Raw genomic sequence first — 24,945 nt, 5'->3', positions numbered from 1 at the left:
TATTATATGAGAATACTGTTGATTTGATATGACCTTACACTAATCTACTCTCTCAAATGTGTTCTTTTCATTTTTATATGCTGCTGGCAGCTACAATGATAACTGGCACAAAATCCAAACAAAGACATGCAGAAGTGTAATCTGATTATCCATGCCTGAGATTATCCTGGGGGGAAAACATGCTTGTGTCATCTGCCTTCTTCATTCAGGCCCAGTGCCCTGCAGACAGCAGCACACACATATGCTTTGTGTTATAGACTGAGCTAAGATGTCGGACATGCAAGATGCATTGCTGCTGGGCTCTGAAGGCATCAGGAAGACTATTCTGCATGGAGGAACCGGAGACATCCCCAAGTTCTGCACAGGGACCAAGGTAAAGCAGGCCTAACAAGGCATACTACATTGTCAAAGCCTAATCTCGTCAGATCTCAGAAGATAAGCAAGGCTGGGCCTGGTTAGTACTTGGAAGGGAGACTGTCGAGAATACCAGGTGCTACAGTGGGGCGCCAGTGGCAAAAACTTACATTGTGTCCTTAGGCAAGATACTTACAGCACCTTGTATGAAAGTGCTGCATGTGTGTGCGTAAGTGTTAGTGGTGATCAGAGGGGCTGATGGTGCAGATTGAAAGCCTTGCTTCTGTCAGTCTGCCCTAGCGCAGCTGTGGCTACAGCAGTAGCTTACCACCACCAGGTAAGGAATGAATGAATAATGTACAAAACTGCAAAGTGACTATGAGCATCTGGAAAACACTAAGACTAATTCATTATTGTTATTTTTTATTTATTTATTTATTTATTTATTTATTTATTTATTTATTTATACATGTGCAGCAATTATCAGTGCCCAGAAGATGGCAGCAGCCATCCAGGGCCAGAAATCAAATTAAGTAGCATACCTTGAAAGAACATACACTGTGACAATGGAGTCATTTGAGAATGTTCATAATGTATTTTTTAAGTTTTCTATCACTACCAAGTATCCAGTAAATAATCAGAGTGGAAACGTCTAGATAGAACTGCATTATCATATATTTATTTTATTTATGTATCTATACTTTTTGTTGTTGCAAAGTACTGGTGCCTGTTTTGCAGACATAAATGTGTATGAAAATGCATTTTCTGTGCTAATTAATAAGTCATTTGAGCATCAAATGAAAAGCCGTGTCCCTCTTGTTTCCCCTAGGTGACCTTTCACTTCAGGACTCAGCTGTGTGATGACGAGCGGACGCTGATAGATGACAGTAAAGTGGTGGGGACTCCAATGGAGATAGTGATTGGAAACATGTTTAAACTGGACATCTGGGAGACACTACTGGCTTCTATGAGGGTTGGCGAGGTGGCCGAGTTCTGGTGCGACACAGTCGTAAGTGAGAAATTATAGGCCTATGTCATTATTTTTTTCACAATTTTGCCTGAAAGTGGTACTATTATTTAACCCCAAAGATGTGATCACTGTTTTGTTTTGTTTTTTAATAGGGACAGATACAATAAACATTAACAATTCAATAATCTGATGCGGGTATCACAGTGTTTATAGTCTAGGCTAATTCGCAACACCTAAAAAGCAGTGGGATTATTTGTAGAAAAAGCAGTACATCTCCCACAGAGGTACACAGGCCTTCCATTTCCATCTGAGATTAAGACCTCATCAAATTGTAGTACATTAACGCAACCTATCACTGAACAATATAAACTATAAACAGTAGTAAAATAGGTATGTGAAGTTGTTTCTTTATATATTTGAAATGTTGAAATTGCTTATGACAACTCATTCCATAGTGTTATTGACATGAATTCTAAGTTTCTACTACTGTTACTACTGCCATGACCTAATTAACCTTAAGACACAAATCATGCCTTAAATAATCTTGCGTTTTCAGTGGCAGATGGTGCAGGTACATTAATCTGCATCAGTCTCACTCCTGTGTAATCAGCTCTGAAACCTGCTGACTCAGGTTTCTTCCACCCTCTCCTCCTCTCTATCTCCTTCTCTCCATCCCCCTCTCTCTTTCCTCTCTCCTCTTTGATTAGATTTGATGGAGCTCAGAGTATTTATTATCCATTCTCTATTTTTCTTGGGGGTTTTTTGTTGTTTTTTTTTACATTGCGGCCACACATTCACAAGACAATGCACCACTTTTGCCTTTCATCATTAGTGGGATTAACTACTACTTTAGCCCTGACACAAAAATCGATGTGGCAGTTACATAATACTGTGATGTAATGTTAGCAAGAAATGCTATAATAGGCCTTCTATACATTATAATGACAAAACAACCAGACTGTTGATCAGAAATAAGGGTACATGTAGCTATAACCAAGTCATGCAATAGACAAGTCTATTTTATGAATTAAACAAAGATATTTAATTTAGTATAGGCTGTCGCAGTTATGAATTCAATTTCAACAGTTCTAGACAAGATATACAGTTTGGATATAAGCAGCTATAGTTGTCACGCTAATGAAATACAGACCAGTACTTCTCAAACGGTACTCCTTCTGATGATACGCAAGGTCCTCTACCGTTGTAATATTTGCTAAATTTGTTGTATCCATTGTTTAGATCTAGTTTAGTCTTAATTTAGTCCTGGGATAGTCCTCTTATAGACCTGGTGTAGATCTAGTGATACTTAGAAAGCCAAATCATAAGTGCTACTCGGTGTGAACGGAAAGAATCGCCGATGTAGATGATTCAGGAACCCACAACTGCTAATGTTATAAAGTTTAAAAAATACTTCAGATTCAACTTATCCCTTTTTCTGCCTTGTTTTCTCAGCACACTGGCATTTATCCACTTGTGGCCAAAAGTATGAGACGAATCGCAGAAGGCAAAGACCCGGTGGAGTGGCAGATGCACACATGCGGGATGGCAAACATGTTTGCTTACCACAGCCTTGGATACGAAGACCTGGATGAACTCATGAAGGAGCCCAAACCATTATACTTTGTTTTTGAGCTGATCAGGGTATGAAAACTCTAAACATACACATTTAGGGTGACCACCTCAAATAAAAGTAAAAGTGGAACAAGTTTGGTAATGTGGTGGGACATGGTGGAATGGACATGATGAATTTAAAAGTATAGATTAAAATCGTGCGGTTTTCAATGTTTATCCCTTAAACACAGATAGAAAGTTTGGAATAGCAACAGATCATATCATATTGCACCACAGAAAGGCTGGACCCACCAAAAGTTATTTTTTTTTTCGAGGAATCTTGTTTTCTATGTAAATCTCACTATTCATATATCTGTGAAAAAGGAGGAACCTTCAGTAAATACAGTGAGCGAGGAACATGGGTCTAAATGGCTTTATGGGACAACCAAAAGAGACAGATGGTTACCCAAACTTCACTACATTTTTATATATATGCCCATATTATAACTAAATGTGATATGTGTGTCTAACAGGTCCAGCAGCCAAACGAGTACAACAGGGAGTCATGGGCTTTGAATGATGAGGAGAGGTTGAAGGTGGTGCCTGTTTTGCATGGCCAGGGCAATAAGTTCTATAAGCAGGGCCACTATCCGGAGGCAGCTCAGAAGTACAAAGAAGCGATCATCTGCCTGAAAAACGTACAGACCAAGGTGCATACAAAACATTAAAAACACGTTAATGTGAAGTATCCTGTGATGTGTAATGAAGGTGTATGGCTGTAGGAGAAAGCATGGGAGGTTCCGTGGCTAAAGCTGGAGAAGATGTCCAACACACTAACCCTGAACTACTGCCAATGTCTGCTGCGCATGGAGGAGTACTATGAGGTCATCGAGCACACTAGTGATATCATTAACCAGCACCCGGGTACATCTGCAGTAAACAAACTAATTATGTATTCATGGGTTTTAGCTTTGTGTTATATGTGACAGTTTGAAGATTGAAGACTTTTCACCATTCAAAAGATCAAATATTAAGTTGAAACCTGTGGATGGACAGACAGCATATTAGAGTAAAATAATATATCTAGAAATCATTACATGTGAAAAATGCATTAAGCTTATAAACGGTTTAAAGCATCTTGTTAACGGGGACAGTGCAGCTAAGGTCAGAGTAAATAAGCCAGTCTAAACAGATGACTTTTAAGTTTGATTTTGAAGTGTGAGAGTGAGAGTGTGTGTCAGTGTTGCAGAACTCCGGGAGGGGGCGGGGGTAGCTGAATGTGCTGCCTCACATGGTGACGAGGCGGGTAGGGGACACACAAAGCTGGAGAGAGGACAGGAGGGAGCGGGCAGGTGTGGCGTATACACAGATATAATGCTCAAATATCCTTAGATTATAAAGTGCGATTGAGTCGAGAGCAAATGTTTGTAAAATTTAATAATACAATCTTCAATTTGTTTTGTTGTCTTTGAGAGTCTGTCATTTTATAACTTGTGCTCTCATCCAACAACATTTACTCGTGAGCTTGACTTTGAGCGTTATTGGCTTATACACAATCAAGGTTAGCATGCCCGCACAGTTGGATGAATGAGAACTAATGCAGTGTGAGCACCTGGACCAGCCTGGAGATCCAGCTTTCTCTATTTTTTTTCTCAAAAGTCTTTCTTTTGCTGACTATCATTTCGACATCAATGTGGCATATCAGCATCCGGTTATTCAAAATCAGAAAAACATCTCTAGATCTCAAAATGTTTCACATATGACTTGGTGCTTTTCCTATTTTAAGACAAAAGTACAGATTAGTGAACAAATTATTTTAAAAAGCTGGTACAGATGTCACGGCTGTGAATATGGCTCACATAATAAATAGACGTATGCAGATTTATATATGATCATATTCTCCTGCTCCTGCACCAGGTGTGGCAAAAGCCTATTACCTTAGAGGAAAAGCCCATAAGGAGGTGTGGAACGAGGCAGAGGCGCGGCAGGACTTCAACAGAGTGCTGGAGTTTGATCCTGGGATGAAGAAATCTGTGAAAAGGGAACTGGCTGTGTTAAACATGCGCATGGAGGAGAAGAACAAGGAGGACAGGCAGAAATACAAGGGCATGTTTTAAACACTACTGTCAATAAAAATCTTTTACATAATCCTTTCGTGTTGTTGCCATTTCCAAAAAACTGCTTCAGGACATGTGGACTTCCTCATGAGAATCTACATGTTTCCTTTGTTTTATTCACAACAGAAGACAATATGACAGAGGAGAGGATGCACACTACTATAGCCATTAGTCACCATACCACTGAACAACCCAACAATAAAATCATGTTTTCAGTAGATTATTCCCCTTGTAAACACTCCTTACATCCACTAGGCGGGGCTGTGGGCTCGTTTTCCTGTTTTTATGAAGGACTTTAAAATCTGCCCTTTGAAGAAAATGCCCAGGCAGCATTTATAACTCCAACAGTATGAATATTTAACTGTCTGGGGGCTAATAAAAATAAATGATCCTAGTTGTATCTTCACATCCCCTTCTGTTCTGCTAGAGCTGACTGCAGATTAGTTCTATATCCATATATACCAGCTTTAGAAAAGTAAAATGTATAGGATTGAACGAGAAGTCTCTGTTATATTAATATAATATACTAAGACATGACAATAGGGTAGTCAGTAATATTACATCACATGAAGACTTCACGGGAATCCCCACTCTTCTATCTCAGCCCTCCCCCCATCAATATATGCAGCAGGTCACAGAGAGAGCAGTCCTTCTGGGAATAGGCTGGCGCTAATGCACCAGTCTAAGGATGAGGGAAATCAATGAGAGATGCTCAAACAAAAAACAACTGACGGTTTTGGGAAACCCCGGAGTCTCCATTCAGAATTCAGTATTACTACAGCCCTAAACTCAACACAGCAATTCTGTTCTCAACACGGGAATTAAATAAAAGCTTAATTCGGTAATGTTTTTTTGTTTTGTTTTGTTTTTAACTTGATGCAATAATAAGGCTTCTGTTTGAAGTTCCCCAAGACTCATTTGTGATTACTAAAGAATGCAGTGATAACCCTCTGCAAAGCACCATACTGCCAAGTGTTTTCTCTATAAACCACTGGTGCTTGTGAGAGCAAGGAGGATGGAAGGAGACGAAAAGAGGGATGAGGAGGAGAGAAGAACGGGATGCGCGCCAGACTGCCCCGCAAGAGCTGCATCAAGTCAGCAACAGAGCTGTCACTAGACACCCAAAAACACTTTCACAATAAGATTGGACTTGATAAGTCATAAATTAGTCTCCAAAAGTCGGGACAAAAAAATTTAGATATTTCTGATATCTAGTTTTTTAGTTATGTTGAATGAATGATAATAAGTAATAAGTAATAAGTCATAATAAGTAAATATTAAAAAGAACACGCATGTCATAAAATACCAACAATATAAAATATAATATAAAATAAAATATTTACCTAATATGTAGCTAAGATTTAGACGGACCTGTTTTAAGATGAATCGATGCCCTATAGAGAATCTATAATGAACGATGAAAGATTTTTAATGTGATGAAACATTCTACTTATACGCTGTTTATTACCCTTCCTTTTCATGGGGCATAGGGAGGTTGTTTTACTTTTGCGCGTCGAGAGCGGAAGCGCTGCGCGCTCACAGTTTGTCTTGACACTGGTCCCAAGTTGAGCACAGTCGTGTGTTGCTTGCTGCAGTGGGTGGGAGACGAGGGGAGAAAGTGTCTCACCTATGGTTCGTTTCACCTTCATCCATCTTTGCTCCGAAAAGACCTCTTTTTTTAGACGGACACCAACGCGTAACAAAGAAAGGTACGAGGCACAACTCTTGGTTAAGGGAACAATCTGAGTTCAGCTGGAGTAATTCTAACTGGGATGTGAAGAAAGTAGATGCAAGTATGATGAACGTCTGTAGGATGATTTTTGATTCAAGCATTTCTTTTCTTGGCTTTTTAAGCTCTTAGAAGACTAAATCCTATAGGCTTCCTTTGTGAGTTAAACACATTTAAATTAGATCAACCAGAATATTCCAAGCTTCGTTTATTTGATGATATCACTTCTTTAGACTTAAACATGGCCATCAACACCGACATAGAATATCAGAAGACCAGCTTGGGAGAAAGTGGAGGAACCACCCAGCAGGCGGACTCCCAGGAGACAGAGAAACTGCTGGCTGTGACCACTGAGCCAGGGGGCAATGGCATGAAGATGTCCACCTCTTTCAGTGCGAGTGGGGACAAAGGCCTGGACACTGACCAGAATGGACACAGCGTTCCTATGAGGTCCGGTTCGGCTGGACACCTGACCGCAGCCGCACCCCTGTCTCCATCTCGGGCCAGTTTAAGCCGTTCCTCCACTGGAAATGCCACTGTCCAAGAGGCCCCCAAACCCAAAGACTACCTCATCCTGGTCATCTGCTCCTGTTTCTGCCCTGTGTGGCCCATCAGTATTGTGGCTCTGGTCTACTCTATTATGGTAAGTGCGAACAGCTTGTTTATTTTTGTCCCGATGAAATGCTGTTCAACATCATCTTGACTGCAATAATTTGTACACAGTCCCCAAAGTCAGTGCAAGTGAGTTAAATGTGCTTCACTTCCCATCCAACTCCATAAGTGAGACAGCTTCTTAAGACAGTCTCTGTCCAAACTCAAAGACTAGCCAGAATCACTACTTTGTTTCTACTGACATAATAAGTATTTGGTTCTGTTTTAAACGATAAATTGTTCCTTTGTACAAACACATATGTGAATTATTAAGACATGGAAAAGAGCTCCAGAAAACCAGCTGACCAAATGACAAAGGTGTGGTTTACATCACAAATGTAATTTGACACGCTGAATATTTAGTTACATCTGAGAAGTTCTTTTTCTCCTTGAAATCAATGCCATGAAAATGTATATGAAAATTTATATGCACTTTATATATATATTTATATATATATATATATATATATATATATATATATATATATATATATATATATATATATATATATATATATATATATATATATATAATTAATACACATTTTACAGAAATATTTCATGTTTCTGTAGGATTTCTTTCAGTTCAGCTTTCCATTCCAGTGTTGCCACAACAAATACTTTACATCAAAGTCTGCATTCATTTACGTGTTAGCTTATTACGTATAAATTTGACATTTAAATTAGCATCAGAGTATCACATTTTTAATGCAGCCTTTTCTATTATTTAACAACACAAACTGAACACATGTGACTCTGTGGTTGAATTACAATGTCATATTTATTTAACTCAAACATTGACTGGAGGTTTGTTTTCCCAATCCCGTGCTATAGTGTAAACTGTATTATAGGTGTCTTCTGTTATCATTGCATTCAAAAGGCATTTTTCATTATGAATAGTTTTACCTAAATTACCTGCCAAACCTTAAGATCTTCTAGTGAAACAATGCAGTAGAGAAAAGCCATTAGTCCTGTAATCTCACTCCGGTGGGCCCTACACCAAAGGGACTATCCCGACCATCACTGACTGAACCCACTGACATTCACAATCACAAGTCTACCACTCGCTCACTAATGGTGCAGCGAGAGAGAGCGAGAGAGACACACAGGGAGCGACAGAGAGAGATGGGAGAGAAAAAGAGAGAGAGAGAGGTGTTTGACAGAGGGCAGAAATGAGAAGACCGAAGGAGGGGGAAACCAGAGCTGCCTACTAACTCAATAGAAGGCGAGAGAAGTCAATTTAGTTTCTGAGCAGAGGGCAGATTGGAGCAGTTAGCCGGCTATATGGCTCCCCCATCAACACACTCCCCAGCTATTTCCTGAGGTTACAAGGAAGGAGAGATCAAAACACCATTGACTACTAGACCTGTAAGAGAGAGGGAGAGACAGCAAATAGCTATAAAGTAGTTCCTATCACTGGATTACAGGTGAATTGAATCAGCCACATCAGATAAGTGCCAGGACCGGGGAATACAAAGGGCTTACATCACATGAATCTAAAGTAATGATGTGGAACTATGGCTTGCTAAGTGCTAATATCCCGCAGTTTAAAGGAAGTTAAAGCTACACTAGAAGGAGGAAAATGACGACTGAAGAGTTCGAGTGCAACCTGTAAAAAAGGAGGCAATTTCCACCGAGCAGCTTTAGCGTGACATTGCAATAAATAGTATGTTGCATCTGGAATAGTGATGAGGGAGGAGCGCTCCATACATTTATCATGCTGTGTTTTAGTCCTATAGTGTCACAGCAGGCTTTGATGTTTGTCCGTGTGGAATAGCTGTTATTTCAGTAGTCGCCTGGTCAGCATTTATTTAATTTGCATTTATTTTTCAACCAGTAAGGCAGGGCAAGAATATTTATGAAACAAGTGGATTATTGATTTATAACACCAGTTGTTCATTCTTTTGCCATTTTGATTTGATGCTGCTTCTTTTGTTGTGTTAAAAAGCCCTAAACGCAGATAGGTAGTGCGTTCATTGGGGCATCTGGTTTCAGCTGGTTATTTTCTTGTAGCTTGCCTACAGCCTGTTGTTGCTTATGAGAGGTGGTGACATTGATAAAAATGTATACCTCAGTATTATTTGTTCATTTATCCCAATGACAATATTCAGATGATATTATTGCAGTTCATCATAAAATGTGCTAAAGCTTGTAAATGTCGTGCATGAGTTTCAGATATTGCACAGAAGTGAGTTTCACTTCTTTTATTTTATTTATTTATTTATTTATTTATATATAAATGACATACTTAATATGCATATAGTTTGGCATAGCATTGGCACAACAACTGCAACCAAAACAATGTCTACTGTGAGTAAGTTATATTATGATATGCAATATCATAATATAATATGTCATAATATTACTATTATGACAAAAGTAAAATTATTTATGTTTCACTACATGACATCACTAAATTATACAACAATATTGTGTAGATCAGATAGACATTAATTAATACATTAACATTAGTGATTAATATAATTAAAGGGAAATGGAGTCAGTGCTCAAACACAAAATTTGAAATTTGCTTGGAAATCCTGAAATGTTAGTGTTTTAATTTATTCATGACAAAAAATGAATTTCAGGCATAGGGATTCAAGGAGAAAACAATAATGTCAATAGTATGATAATAATTTGTATATAAATTGTGCCACCTTTAGTCGTACATTCAACGCAGTAGTAAACACTTTGTACTATGTCACATCATATTTAAGAACAACAGATCTGCAGAGGCTACAGTTACACTCAATATTGTACATAAAGTGCTTACATTAAGGTGCTGTTTAACCTTGTTACAAAGCCTCGGCATGTTGTGTCACAATCCCCAAAAGCTGACCCGATCCATCCATCACTATCACCTCAGTGCACTTGCAGCCCCACAACCTCCTGCGCCAGTGGGCCACAGGCCTCCGGAAAAAGCCCTTGTGGTGAGGAAGGCTGCGGCTGGCAAACACACAAGCTGTGCAGTCAATTATGGAGATTGCAGAGGCAGAGCTAATAGGTTTTTACATCCCAGACCGGCCTATCCCAGTAATGGCAGGGCCCAAACTGCAAGCACGTTATTGCTCGCGCTGCAGATTTGCCTGTGAAATATGGACGCTGCATTGGCCAAATGTGTATGTGGGTGTATATGACTGTGCGTGCCTCGGTGAATGACTTCTTATCAGGATTTTAATACTGGAGAGACAGTGAGAGGAAAGGATTAAGTAAAGGTTTGAACCGCTTATAGAGAAAACTAGAATCATCACTTTTTAAAATAAAAAATGTTGTAGTATTACGTATATTTGTAAATTGTCCCGGTCAGCCAGGCTCACTCTCTTGAGAACTGAACCTTGTTGCATTGACTGAACAATAGAAATAGGTTCACGTTTAATCATTTTCATGCTATGATCTACCCTGCACTTGAATTGGACCCTAGAGTCTCAAGTTTAGAAACTATTTAGACTGGTTGTTCCATTGTATATCGCAGCATGTTTTACAAGGCCACAAACAGATGTGACAACATCTGCTTTACCATAGGACCTTGGAAGTTGAGATAAGGTGTACTGTGAAACGACATCTAGTCATTAGCAATGAACCAAATGGAGCAGGTTTTGTGGCACTAGCACTAAGCTTATTTATTTTAAGAATACACGACACAAATGCAATTAAAATTCATGAGCTGTAGCTGGCATGCATTTTATCGTGCTGAGAACAGGAGCAAAGCCATCATGGTTCTGACAGATCTGCTCATAAGACTACATTTAGATGTTTGCATTTTTTATGGACTCTTGTGTAACACGACAGGGAGTAAGTCCATATTAGGAGTTTCACAGCACTAATTGTTATAGGAGACTGGTCTGAAACACCCAGGGTCAGCTGTGTTTGATACATGTCTAATCAAACAAATCACTGAAAACAACCACATGCTTTAGCTAAGAGTTTTTATATATATATACATATATATATATATATATACATATATATATATATATATATATATATATATATATATATATATATATATATATATATATATATATATACATATATATATATATATATATATATATATATATATATATATATATATATATATATATATATATATATATATATATATATAATGGCAAAGAATATTAATAAAAAAGTGACCCTTCTTGTGAAGATGTAGTGATTACATTTCAATACATAAATTATGTAAGCAGGCATCAATGATTATGAATATCACACACATCCATTACACACAATAGACTCAATGCAAACAGTTTTAGTGATGAAAGAGTAAGTGAAGTCACTGACCCAGTTGGTACCTCACATTACATCATCACTATGGAATCTCAATCTTGAAAAAAATGATGGCAGACGACATATATTTCTCACTATTGTTCTGATGTGATAAGCTTTTGCGATCCATTCAAACAGTGTTGTGTTTTAAGTTTTGCCTTAGATCTGGTGTGAGTGCCAGCTGAAGAGTGTGTGTTTCCTGAAAGAGGAACTGTGAGCATCGATTCAAGGTGCTGAGGCGGCCATTTCTCTGCCATGTGAGTCGGGATCAATAGCTAGCCTTCCCTTGAGACTGAGTTTGTCCCACTGTTTCACATCACAGTCCTTCAAGTGAGAAGTGTGTCCTCCCCAAATTTCTCCCATATAGTGTCTCACATGGATAGATATTGAGGACCACTAACTATTTTGCTGTTGTAGTCACCATTATAATGAAAACTGTCATTACTAAACATATACATTCAGAAGACTATCAATATATGTATGGTTATGTGATGTGACCTAAGAGTCCACTAATGAGTTATTGTTGGGTTAATTTTCATTGAAGATACAAAAAATAGTAGTAGAGTAGATAGTTCCTTTGTTTTTAGAGTGGATGACGCAATGCCATCACAAGGTTTTTCGGACAGCTGACTGGTTTTCACATGTGTATTTATTCGGTTGTTGGGCTTTGTCATTGCACTTCACCCCTAAATTTAAAAAATCTTGCTTCAAATACAAATATAAGCACCATTGTAAGGTTGTCCTTTGCTGATCTTGATTTTCTGGAAATATGACTCAATGAAATATAAGCTGTAATATCATTTCCTAATTTCAGCACCATGGCCAGTTCCTAAGCCTTATAATGCAGCATATCTCTTTGGCCTCTGTTGTGGGTCAAGCAAGTTTTGCAATTAGATACATTGTAGGTGTATACTTTACATACTTTATATCCAAGTCACATGGGCCAAACTATTATACTGGCCACAAAGAGCAGATGTTCTGAACAGGTGGGCAGTGGCTGCAGCATAAGCCTCAATTCCATAGGGCTGGTACGGGGTGGTACGATGCGGACCTTGAGTGTTCACCGTCTTTTAGGAGTCCAAAGCAGACCACTGGATGTAATACCTTCCAAAGGGTTCTGGATCTGGGACCGGCAGCAGAGGGCAGCGCTTGTCACCAACAGCAACTCCAGCCAAGTTGCCTTTCCATGTTCCGGGTACGGCTCCAGGTCCAACTGACATCACTTCATCATACCTAATATTAACTTAATAAATAGGAGTCCAACTGATCAGAAGGTCAGGAACCAAAGGACACAACAACCAATCAGGTCACAAGCTTGAAAACAGTCCTTCTGTCACTAACCACATTAGATTAGATGCTAAATGAAAAAGTGGTTTGTGCATTATAGAGTGATCCTCTGTTTTCCCCTGTTGTTTTCATACTGGCTCGTCTGATTCCAATAACTACAGAACATAATTTAAAGCCCAGTGGAAGCAGCAGTGGGTGTGATTTGTGGGCGGGAGAGTGGAGCACAAAACTGAAAATGCCCATCTATCATAGCTCAAACAAATCACACTGTCTCCACACCTGCAGCAAGGATAGCTATACATCCAGCATCTAAGTGAAATACAGTTCTGTCACCACGCCACGGTTACACAGTCCATTCAACTGGCTCCAGGGGCCCACAGAGTCACATCTCTCTATCTCTTTAATCTCAGCTTCATGTGCCAGGGTAAATTATTGTTAATTTTTTTTTGTTGCAGGGGCAAGTCAGCATTATTGTATTGTAGCATCTAATGAATGTGCACTTTCGATAACTGGAAAATTAATATAGAAAAATAAATGAGCAGAGTATATTGCAGAGACAAATGAAATGAAATATGAGCCGCTAAACTAATACAAGAATTACATGTGTTTAAGTGTTTGTAACCCATATCTCATGTTACGTTTCTGCTCATGTGTCATGTGTTGTGTTCAGTCCAGGAACAGTCTGCAGAACGGGGACATTGATGGTGCTCGGAGACTGGGACGACTGGCTCGCCTCCTCAGCATCGTGTCCATCAGCCTGGGCCTCCTCGGCATCATAGTCTTTGTCACAGGTATCTGCGTCTAGTTTGTGACTATACATTTGCACGTATAGCAATAACGTTTCAAGTAAGATTTGACGTTACTGTCACATAAAGATTGGTCTGTTTGGAGTATTGACTTCTGTTGGATGTCACATAAACAATTCAATTATGTATGCAAGTACATATTGTTATAGCTACAAGCTGAAGATTTTAAAAAGGTTTTATTATTAGGTTTTCTTTAACAACAGACTTGAGTATAAGTTAAATGAAATATAATAATACAAAGAAACCATATCTTAATTAGAAAGTATTGTTATGACTATCATCCCCAATATTGTTACCTTCTATCACTACCTCCCATGTTCCATCATGAAAAAAAAGTATATATACTATACAAAAACATTTCAACTTTTTGAATTTACTTTTTGAAATATCTTCACTTCTTCTCTCCATCACTTAATAATATCCCATAACAGTCATATAGTGACACATGTAGGTATTCAGAATAATGTTTATCTAACGCATATTATAGTTGAAATGACCATAGCTACAACTCTACACACTCTTTCACACCACTGACTTAAACAAGCTTGCTCCCCTCGGAGGCCTACTGCATTACCATTACAGAGTGATATATGATCGCAGCCCACGAGCATGAGAGTGTGTGTCCAGCCTCAGCACATTCTCAGCAGTGTGTGTGTGTGTCTGTGTGTGTGTGTTTGTGTGTAGATTGATTTAGCACTGCAGTGAGGACTGCAGCACTGAGATTTAACCTGTCACTGTCTCAATCTGACCTTAACGTGTGCCTTTCGTCTTCTCTTCTCTTTTCTAGTGAAATGGAGGAAGTAGTGCAGATGCAACAAGGGTGAAAAATGTTTTATATACGTACTTTTTTAAACGTATATTGTAATAACCATTACAAAAACAGCTCATCGAGCTACAGTTTAGCTTTGAATTATTTATATAAATCCTATGGGGATACATGCTTGCCAAAATTTATGACATTGTGATACTAATGAATATTGTGTGTTTATTTAATAGGAAAATAACTTATTTTTTGTTACTATGATTTACTATCACCATACGCAATGGCAAGGTTTCTTTATACTGGGCCTCACAATAATAAGCCTGGAGTCTTGTCTTAAGCTATTCTGTTTACCACAGCTTGTTTTGAGTTATGAATAATTTCAGTCTTAACTGCAGCAAACAAGCAAAAACATTCAGAGAAAATGAAATGCATGTGTTGAAATACAACAATATACCGTATGCTTGATAAAACAAGGAACCAAAACAGACAATACTTGGAATGGAAAAATGTTCTTCCTGTGGACAACTCAACATTTTTGAACATTTGGGACTCAGTTGAATGGACTTCCAACTTTGGACTGATGCAAATACTTATGGTCAAAACTTATGCATTTACAGTAACAAAATTACACACTATATAGCCTTGAACTTTTTTAAATATGGATATCAAGTGGTGCTGGGTGGCACTGAGTGAAAATGAGTGAGGAGGTAATGAGATGTGATGAATTTATAAAGTCAACTGCATGTTTGAATGCGACAGATATTTTTGTTATTTCTAAAGGGGTCAGCAAGGCTAAAGGTTTGCACAGGGACTATAGTGTGACTTATTTGTGTAAATAATGTCAAGCTATAGATGAATGACTTCTCACAGACAGTGCATGATATAGCCCTCCTTTACCTGATGGAGTGACTGCCTGTTCCATTTTCTTTTTATACTGTACTTTGTATATGATTCCTCATTCCACATAATTAAGTCTGCTTTTTTGCACACAGTTATTATGTTGACCCAAGAAACATGAAAAGATTCTTGTCAGTCACTGTTTTGCCATTTTTACATTCTTACATGTGTTTTATTTGAGCATCTATGCAATGTGAACGCATGCTGGGTCATACTTTTTTTCTTTGTTTTTTTTTATGAATCAACTCTACAGTTTCACTGTGTAACGTTAAGCATTTAAATTTTTACAATAATACAAGCACGACTGTCTGTATTCTAATTCACATTTAACTGAACTGCTGTAGCCTATTGGCAGTACCAGGCTTCTGTTAAAAGCACATGTTATCACTGTAAGTGTAAACCAATGTGAGCCATAAGAAATCACACTTGCATTCTATATTCTCTATTCTAGTCATCTCCCCTTTATCATGACAAAACTATAGCCTATATATATTGTACTTTCATCATATATTTAAGGGCTTACAGACACACATCAAAACTAAAATATTGTGTATATAGAATATTTACTTTGATGTCAACAACAAAAAATGGACCCCACTATTTTATAATGCATTAACATGTACGGTATTGGAAATATTAAGAAACACCAGCTCAATAAGGTTTGGCACTATTTACCTACGCAGCATATGAAAACTGTCACTGGCCAAGCATTTCCCTGTATTTACCCAGTTATCCCTGTACATATGACATCTTAAAACAGCAACATCCAAAGACTAAGCCATATATGTAATCTCAAAGAATTAAAGACAAATCGGTGGTCAAAATCTTTAGCTCTTTTTTTCTGCTTTGATTCTTTCTTCTGCCTCCTGAAACACTGTATGTCACTGATCCCATGTGTGCTGTACATTTCTGCATGTCTGAAATAAACATTGCCATGCAAAGATTCCAGGTTCTGTTAATTTGCAAAATAAGTCAGAAAAGGTACTATATCAAAGTGTTGCATATGGGCTTTGTACACTAAGCATGAATCAGTTAACTGTAACATTAATCTCAATGTAAAGATTTAGTGGCATTGTTTAAAATAGGACTGTTCCTATTAAAACTTGAACATGCAGGCTGCTTTTGGGCGGACTGTTATCATTTGTCATTGTCAACACAGCAGCTCTGCCGGTGAGCTATAATAAATGGGATTCAGGGCAATGTAGTAGCATTCGTCTGTGCAAATTGCTTTTATAACTAAAATGGAAAAACACCCAAATAAGCATAAACATTTCGATACTACAAAATGGATAATGTTTATAGAAATCAAAATGCATACAAATAGTGGCTTTTTACTTTAAATTAGGTTTCTTGTTTCTCCAAATTAAATAAACTTTTTTTTTCTGGTATTAACCTGGCAAAAAATACCTACCGGTACAAAAAAATAAAAACAGCACAGACATCTTCAGCTGCTCTTTCACTTTTCTCAAGATACAGTCAGAGACAAAAAGGTCTAAACACAAGAATGGTTTAGATAATGTATTTGAAAAATAAACAGTATCTAGTGAGCTTCACACACAGTTATGAATAATTTATTAATTCACATTTTACATCCCACAATACTTCCCCATTTCCTCAATTAAAAAGGTCCAGTCAACTGAAAATTCTTCCATCCAGTCCTGCTGTTCAGTCTCACAAACTGGTTAAAATCTAGTCTTATGTGTAGTTTTGGTCTCAAGTTTCACGTTGGCAGATCAACCATCAACCCCCTACAAAGCTCAGTGGTTTATCCTGGCCAAATGTCCACATGTTCAGTCTCCAGGATTCTTCAAGAACTATGTAAAGTCCCGGTAGCGGTGCACAGTTAAACAGTCTCTGGTGTGATGGTCTCTCTTAGACTTCAGTGGAAAGCATAGAGCAGCAGGATGATGGTGCACACACCAATGACAGAGCCCAGGATGAGAGAGTCCCGCCTCTTGCGCAGGTTGATTCGCTGGATGAGGTTGTTGATGGTCGGGAACCGGTCTGAGTTTCAAGTGTTAAGCAGTAACACACTCAGGGCTTACAGTTTTCAATACTGGTTACAAAAAAGCTAAATTGTCTTTCTTTTAGCCTTTTGACCATTTTTGTGATTATACATCTTTCTTAGAATTTAAATCAGCATGCCTGGAGTGTACAGTAATGAAAGGATACTAGCCAGAGTGTTGACCTTGCTCTGTATGGACTTCAACACACCCCTCTGGGATGTCATGTTCTCCTTGGTTGCCATGGCAATACTGAAAGACATTTTGCCACAATCAGCAACAACACACAAACACAATATACAGTTATGTTATGATTCAATATTAACTGTATTGGACTTTTTAAAATCACTCTTAGTGAATTGTTATTCACCACAAACCCTTCACATAAAGTCATTAACTGTACGATCTTTGCTGTGGTTGGTTGTATAATTGTGTTATCAATACAATTCCTAATCCCACTGTGGAAAAAAACACTAATAATTAATGACTAGAGAAGAAATAACTGCAAATAGAGTGAAACAACAACAGCACACTCTATTTTTTTCCCCATACAATTGTGTAGGTCATGACATTGTTATGGCTGATGATAATTATAAGCAGTAGTCACCAGGGGTACACCTCCCACAGCTGTGCCTCAGTTGACATTGACTAAATAGTTTCGAAAGTGCAAACAGAAGTTAAACTAATACTAATGTGCAAGTACATAAGAATCAATATTATGACCATGTCTGAGTCAAAGTGAATGTGGGTGGGGTAAAAGCAGCTCCTATAGATGTGTGCTTCACTGCCCTGATCCGGAGCATATCATGTTCTCCTCCGTCAGGAAGACTACAGCACCATCAGCCATCGCCAAGTGTTACATCGGAATGCATAAGCCACCCACAACAACCAAGTTATATTTCATGTGTTAAAGATGCGCTGGAACTGTTCCAGTGGATTGTCTGCCACCAGCTTGTCTCCATGTGTTGTTTTATATCTGTATAGAGACAAACAGCTGTCACCACCAGGCCAAGTTACAAATCAGATCTGTGGAGAAGTAACCTTGCCCACAGTAAACTGAATGAAGGTTTTTTGAGCACCTGTAATTGAATAAATGCAAGGTATGCAAATCAAATCTTATACCGTGGCACATTCCAAAGCAAAGCAATATCATCACCATAGAGACAAGCAGGTGGCAGGCCATTCACTAAAGTTACATGTGAACCTTTAAGTGAAGACATTTTCACAAATGTCCAGCCTTAATAGCACTGACATATTCTCATATTTCTGATTTCAAAGTACAGTACTGTAGGATTCTTAAAACTACATGATTGGCTGCTACAAATATACAGGGGTGAACAGACTTGAGCGGGCTTTACCTTATTGTGTCGTCTACCAGTCGCTCTGAACTAGAGAGGACAAAGAAAGGAAGAAATTGAGTTCTGAACTTGAGCACATTACACAATACAAGTTTTCATATGAGAGCACAAGCTCCAGAGACTGTTGCCACAGGAGGCTTCACAGGCCTCAGTTCCACAGAGATGATCTTCCATGACTCTTGGATCTTGAACAACAACGCTCCCAATTGTTTACTTTCCAATTACAGTCTTTTCAATGGTGGTGTATGCAGGCTAGTCAAACCAGATTTCAACCTATTTACCTCATAGCTTGGACACATTTGGGCAATGTTTTAAATCCTGACATAAAGTACCATTCAAAAAATCTTTACATTAACAAAAGTAGAATTGTAAAAGTTAAGTACTAAAAACTAGAAGAGTGACTCGTAAAGTACAATATGGACATTCTGTGAAATATTAAGAGAACTGAAATCGAATTTGCACATTTCAAATCAGAATCAATATTTTTACAAAATTAATTAATTAATTAATAAACCAAAATAAATGGATCACATAGGCCAAAGAGTTGGAGCAAAAAGCTAGTTTTCTTCAGGTTATGCTTGTGCTGTGGTATTGACCAAACAGTTCTCCAGGGAACAGAGGATTTCAGGACCATTCATCTTCATGTGTGTTATTTGCTTGGGTAATGACTTTAAATAGCACTTTCAGGCTTCTTAAATGGTTACTAATGGATAAGAATCTACAGTCATTTAAAGCCTAATATAGAATCTGGAGAATTGACCAAAATAAATTGTAGAGCTGTGACTGAATGGAGTGTGAAAATAGGTTAGTTAATTATGCTTATAGTGAAAGAAAGCTGGAAAACAAGAGTAGTAAGAGAGGGGAGACTGTGGCTCAGAGGTTAGACCAGCAGTCCCATAACCTGAAGGTCACAGGATCAATTGGACCATGTTCTGTCATTACTTCACCCACCTGGCCTAGTATGATGGTTGGAGGGGTGCAGATTGTGGTAAGTTACTGAGAAGTAAAGCTGCCAGAGTGTGAAGTGAATGAATAAAGTACTGTAAAAGTGCTTTGGGTGTCCTGAAAAGTGCTACTTAAATCCAGAGCATTATTGTTATTGGTAAACAAAGTCAGTGTTGGAAATGTATACAAAAATAAATATGAAAATATGTTTTGACGATATTGCAGAATTGTTGTATATACAAACAGGAAAATGCCAACAATGGAGTGGGACTCTCCCGTCTGTCTCTGACAGTCATTAACATGTTTAAATGACACATTTTCTATCATCATTAGAGCACAAACGAAACATACAACAGAGATTATTTACCGTTTAAATCTAAAGGAAAGTTTTTTCAAAAATACTTAAAGCTAGTTAAAACATTAGTATGCTTTTACTTACTTTTAGACTACCGGTAGTACTTTCCAATACCTACCGGTATATATTTTCTGGTTGGGGTTAAGGGAAACACAAGGCTTCAGATATATATGTCAAACTGTGACATTCATTACTTTGGCAAAGAAAATGACTTTGGCAAGGCTGGCATCCGCTGTGAACTACAAAGCCAAGAAGAACAGTGGTCACAAATCAAGGGCTGGTGCTCATTCAGATCCCACTGCAACACTATAATACTGCCTAACCCATACATCTTTGTACTGCAGTTTTCAATCAGCCTCTAAGAGTTATCAGCTACACTAACATTTTCATACATTTTACATGTCCAAGTACAAAAACAATTATATTACTGAAAACATTAACAGGGTAGAACCACATCATAGTTTATATAAAATATGAGCTCTAGAGAGAAGCACTTCATACAGATATGAAAGTTTTTCTAAGCTCTTCTCTGATTACATTAGCATATCAGATAAAATATTAGCTCACAAGTCACACCATAAGGAAAAGAGGTGAAAGCAGATTGATCCATTCATGATTTTTTCCGGCTTCATATAAAACAAAGATTCTATTCTATGCTATTTAAAAATGGTGTAAATGTAGTCTTCTAAGCCGAGTAACTCCAAAGACCAGTGGCATAGGGAACAAGCTGTTCCAATATGAACCTCTAATGGACTTGCACCCTCTATTTTATTCATGACCATCGGCCATTACAACCAAGTGAAAGGCTACCTGCTGTGAGAAAAAGACAAAACTAGCAGGAACTTTTGCTGCTTTTACCACACAAATTATAATTGCTTTTTTTTTTTTTTTTTTTTTTTTACAAAAAGCAATCTCAGAAAATAATGTATGGTGATACTGCAATGTTAAGTGTGGTAATACCTGTAATGTTTTAGAATTTAAATTAAATTAAGAATTACAAACACATTCTGTATTCATTCACAATATTGAAGTGATCTGAGTGAGTTGTAAGTGCCAATAAAGCAAGTTGTTTTGTATTTAGTGTGATCCATGATGATGTGTGGGTTGGAAGGAAATTGTAAAATCAATAATGGTACCAGAAGGACAAATACAGTTAATAAATAAGTAACTGTATAATGTAAAGCCGCAATGGTTTCTAGTTCCTGAAATATAAAGTTTCCAGATGATGTAAGAGAAGGCTTTTAGTCCAATGCCTGGAGGGGTTAACCACCCGCTGACAAATAGCCTCGCACTCATCAGACTTCTCACACCTCATATGTATCATGGTGGGATATAATTACAATGGCCTCAAAAATACTTTCAGAGTCAAAGTTGCATTATTGATGCTGGTGATAAAATTCCACAGCATCAAGTCAAGATATTCAGCGTTCTTCAAAAAGCTTGCCAAGTTGAGTTATCTCAGCCTTGACATGTGAGAAGCAATAAGAAAAAAATGGCTTTAGCTTCTTTGCCAGAACAAGACAAGCAACCCCCAAAACTGGCAGCTATATAACATTTGGAACTGCTCAGAGGGGATGTAATGGCCAAAGCATATCTTGATAAAACTGTCCATGTCAAAGCTATAAAAAACTGTTAAGAAAACCTGTCAAGATAGACACTTACTTTCTGAGGTGCTCATGTTCTTTGAGAAACAGCTCTGTTCGTCTATTGTTGACACCTGATCCACTTTTGTATGTCCTGAAAAAAACACACAGACAAACCCAAATGTACAGTATCTACATATTAACACCATAAAACACTAAAACCATTTTAGTGTTTGACAAAGACATCCCGAATACATAGTGTAGCTTATACTATAGATCATTACTTTCTTTTATTTCCTCATGAAATCCACTCAAAACTGTGTACCAAAGATATTGATGTGGAATCATAAATAATTGTGGTTTGTTGCAAACTTTGTTTTTGTAGAGAATGAAAAACAAGGATCACACTGTGGTTTTAAGCTAAGGGTTGAGGCATTGAGACTCTATGGTTTAGGTGAATCAACAGTCAGCTGGCAAATGGATAAAACACTTTACACCAAAATAAATAAAATAATAACTCAATAACAGTTAACATTGGTCACCTTACCTTTTGCCAACAATAAAAAGGGGGCTAATACGATAGAAGGAACTGTGTTATTAATGTAGGCAAACAAAGTGCCACAAAAACGTAAATTCCAGGATCTCTACTGCCCTCTAGCTTCGAAGTGACTGCAGCTAAATAACTGCGTCTACTTTTATTATCGGTTTTGTTCACTTGTGTTTTGTCTGTCTTGAATTGTGTGAAGCATCTTTGAGGGTCATGAAAAGTGATATACAATACATAAAAATAAAATTATGAAGTGCAGTGCTTTGTATGCTTATTCTTGCGTTTGTGGATCAAGGTGTTACCAAAAATGCCTAGGCTGTTTAGATGACTACACTGAGAAATCAAACAAAAAATTCCACAAAAATTAATTATGAATAAAGAATTATCACAAAGTAAACTTACTCAATATCTTTTCGTACAGAACCCAGCAGATCTTCCCTTTCTCTGATGGCCAGAAAGTTGCCTTTGGTTTTGTGAAATTCGTGCGTGTAATCCTGAAAAAAAAAGAAAAAAATACACAAACTTTAGAGTAAAAATGTGTAATGATCAATTCAAAACGACTAACCGAATACTATACAATTAAAACTGAAACAAACTGTGGATGAACAAACCTGCAGGATGTCTCTATGTCTCTGTAGAGTGTGCATAAGGGCAGCATTAAGAGACGCTGAACCAGGTGTGTTTGTGTATTCTGCCATTTTATCATTCACTGCGGTTAGCTGCAAAATACAATAAAAATATGGATAAGCAGCAAGAATGAGTGGTCACAGTCAACATAGAGTAAAGCATATATGTAACATTATTGGATGAAAAAAATTGCAATTTCTGCCTCTAGTTTAGTGTACAGTGGTCCCTCGCTATATCGCGGTTCACCTTTCGTGGTCTCGCTGTTTCAGTTTTTTTTGTGCAACTTTGCATGGTTTTTTATAGCATATGAACGCGCACTGTGTTCTGCGTCCTGTTTGGCTAAGGGACTGTAGACCATTGTCTACAGTACAGAATGCGTTCAGACAAATTTATATAACCTTGGATTTATTTGACAAATATTATTTTATGTATTAACATTTAATTGGGTCATTGTTTATTACTTTGTATTTATTTTACTAACAATGAATATTATTTATTATATTATATTGGATGCATTATTTACTTTCTTCATAATAACATTGGCTCCTACTTATTGTTGCAGTACAACATATTTGACAAGCGCACTGATAAAAAGGTAACAAGAGTGAATGTGCACAGAGCGTAGACGAGATGAGTTAAGTTGTTGAATAAGAAACCTACGAAGGTTTGAACTTTGAGAGTGTTTAAACAAAAAAGAAATGTGGGAAAACGTTAATGCCTGTCTGAGAAAAGTGTATAAAGTGTGTGGTGAGGCAGCCTTAAAACATATATAAGAATTGTAAAAACTACTACTTTGCAGATTTTGCCTATTGCAAGCTATTTTTAGAACGTAACCCCCACGATAAAGGAGGGACCACTGTACACATCTTAAGAACTGCTATGTGCCAGTGTCCAAGCACATCAGACTTACTTTTGCCAACAGCTGTTCAAGCTCCACTGACATTGTGTCAAACATCCTGTCCTGGGTCGAGTTGTTGAGTAGAGGTGTTGTGTCAGACCTGTGTTGAGAAGATACACAGAATAATGCAAGCAAATACTGTTTAAATTATGCCAATGCTTGTTTCTATCAAAAAGAATAACAACTGGATTATCAATGCCCACTCACATTAATAATAATATCTCAAGAGAAACTAGAGCATAAGCTTGTCCATACTGATACAAAGTGTAACTCTAATCTGAATCAATGTACCTTACCTTCTGTGTTAATGTGTGCACAGTGTAACTTATTTTTCTGGTAGGGGGGTCACCATCTGCTTGTCTCTTTGGGAATGTTAATGCTTGCCTGAAAAGTTCCACAGCATGGGTATGGAGATGGGGACAGACAAACTGGTGACGCCACAGGGCCAAGTTACAAATCTGTGAAGACGGGATTCAGCTCAAAGTAAGAAACACTTCTAAAGGAATACATGTGAAAAATAGATAAGTTTAGTGCCATACTGCGGAACATTCCATGCAGAGCAATAACATCTCCATGGAGACAAACAGGTGGAGGAGAAACGTTACTTGCATCTTTAACGGTGTTGCTGTGCAGTGGAAGCCTTACGTGTCTGATCGGCGAGCATCTCTGCAGCTGCTGTAGCTGGTGCAGAGTTTGCTGAAGGAAACCAACTTCAGGTCGAGTTCGTTTTCCAGTTGTCTCGCCTGTTTCCGGAGATCTGTGAGAGACGTAACGCTAAAGATGAAATATTTGGGCCACCACAACTGTCAAATTATTTGTGTTCAACTTGCCTTATTTATATACGGAATTGGCCAAGAATGGCACCCTAAACAAACCTGGAAATTGTGTACTTATATTGAATATGACCAAATATTGACTGTAAATTGTATGGGAGAAACTGATTTAACAGCTTAACAAGAACTTGAACGGTGTGTCATATGTGAGTCTGCTGTCCCCGACCTGCCCTGCCCTCAGACGCACACACAACGGCACACGCTTAGCAAAATGACACTGACACGATGAGATACATCACCGACCAGATAATACAGCATACACCCAACTGATGTCGAGACAGAAGAGAATAACACGTACATTTTGTACGGACTTACCTTCCCAGTAGCCGCTGTTCCCTATCCCCGCCATCTTTGTTTTTCTGCGACGTCACCAACTTCCGGGGTGTGTCACGTGATACTAAT

The 24,945-nt window shown here is 37.9% G+C and overlaps 3 protein-coding genes across 7 annotated transcripts in view; 2 read left to right on the top strand and 1 right to left on the bottom strand.

Annotated features, from left to right (window-relative positions):
* The window catches only part of aipl1 (aryl hydrocarbon receptor interacting protein-like 1), a 30,484-nt gene extending 25,492 nt beyond the window's left edge, over positions 1-4,992 (top strand). For 2 of the 3 annotated variants that reach the window (XM_055225909.1, XM_033977141.2), the window contains 6 exons: positions 258-373; positions 1,184-1,363; positions 2,777-2,965; positions 3,409-3,585; positions 3,658-3,799; positions 4,793-4,992. In XM_055225909.1, the coding sequence (XP_055081884.1) occupies positions 269-373; positions 1,184-1,363; positions 2,777-2,965; positions 3,409-3,585; positions 3,658-3,799; positions 4,793-4,992 (993 nt within the window). In that variant the 5' untranslated portion in view covers positions 258-268. Of the gene's footprint in view, positions 1-209; positions 374-1,183; positions 1,364-2,776; positions 2,966-3,408; positions 3,586-3,657; positions 3,800-4,792 lie in introns of all 3 variants that reach the window. The other variant, XM_055225908.1, reaches the window with a different exon arrangement.
* Positions 4,993-6,492: 1,500 nt separating this feature from the next.
* trarg1a (trafficking regulator of GLUT4 (SLC2A4) 1a) lies at positions 6,493-16,332 on the top strand. 2 transcript variants are annotated; one of them, XM_055226003.1, is made up of 4 exons: positions 6,493-6,879; positions 6,955-7,364; positions 13,599-13,719; positions 14,522-16,332. In XM_055226003.1, the coding sequence occupies exons 2-4, from the start codon at positions 6,963-6,965 to the stop codon at positions 14,536-14,538; spliced, it is 540 nt and encodes a 179-aa protein (XP_055081978.1). In that variant the 5' UTR covers positions 6,493-6,879; positions 6,955-6,962; the 3' UTR covers positions 14,539-16,332. The 2 variants fall into 2 exon arrangements, with proteins under 2 accessions (XP_055081978.1, XP_055081977.1); XM_055226002.1 differs by having other exon boundaries at positions 6,493-7,364.
* A 565-nt stretch (positions 16,333-16,897) lies between these two features.
* On the bottom strand, positions 16,898-24,941 carry gosr1 (golgi SNAP receptor complex member 1). 2 transcript variants are annotated; one of them, XM_033977514.2, is made up of 9 exons: positions 24,859-24,941; positions 24,356-24,467; positions 23,723-23,810; positions 22,797-22,904; positions 22,588-22,679; positions 21,718-21,792; positions 18,756-18,785; positions 17,567-17,649; positions 16,898-17,398 (listed from the first exon to the last, which is right to left on the bottom strand). In XM_033977514.2, exons 1-9 carry the CDS (start codon positions 24,890-24,892, stop codon positions 17,274-17,276), a joined length of 747 nt encoding a protein of 248 aa, XP_033833405.1. In that variant the 5' UTR covers positions 24,893-24,941; the 3' UTR covers positions 16,898-17,273. The 2 variants fall into 2 exon arrangements, with proteins under 2 accessions (XP_033833405.1, XP_055081976.1); XM_055226001.1 differs by lacking the exon at positions 18,756-18,785.
* Positions 24,942-24,945: the final 4 nt, after the last annotated feature.

Source organism: Periophthalmus magnuspinnatus, chromosome 13 (genome assembly GCF_009829125.3).
Source record: "Periophthalmus magnuspinnatus isolate fPerMag1 chromosome 13, fPerMag1.2.pri, whole genome shotgun sequence".
Lineage (NCBI taxonomy): Eukaryota > Metazoa > Chordata > Actinopteri > Gobiiformes > Gobiidae > Periophthalmus > Periophthalmus magnuspinnatus.
Note: the sequence above shows the minus strand (reverse complement) of the source record. Positions and strands in the feature narration are given on the sequence as shown.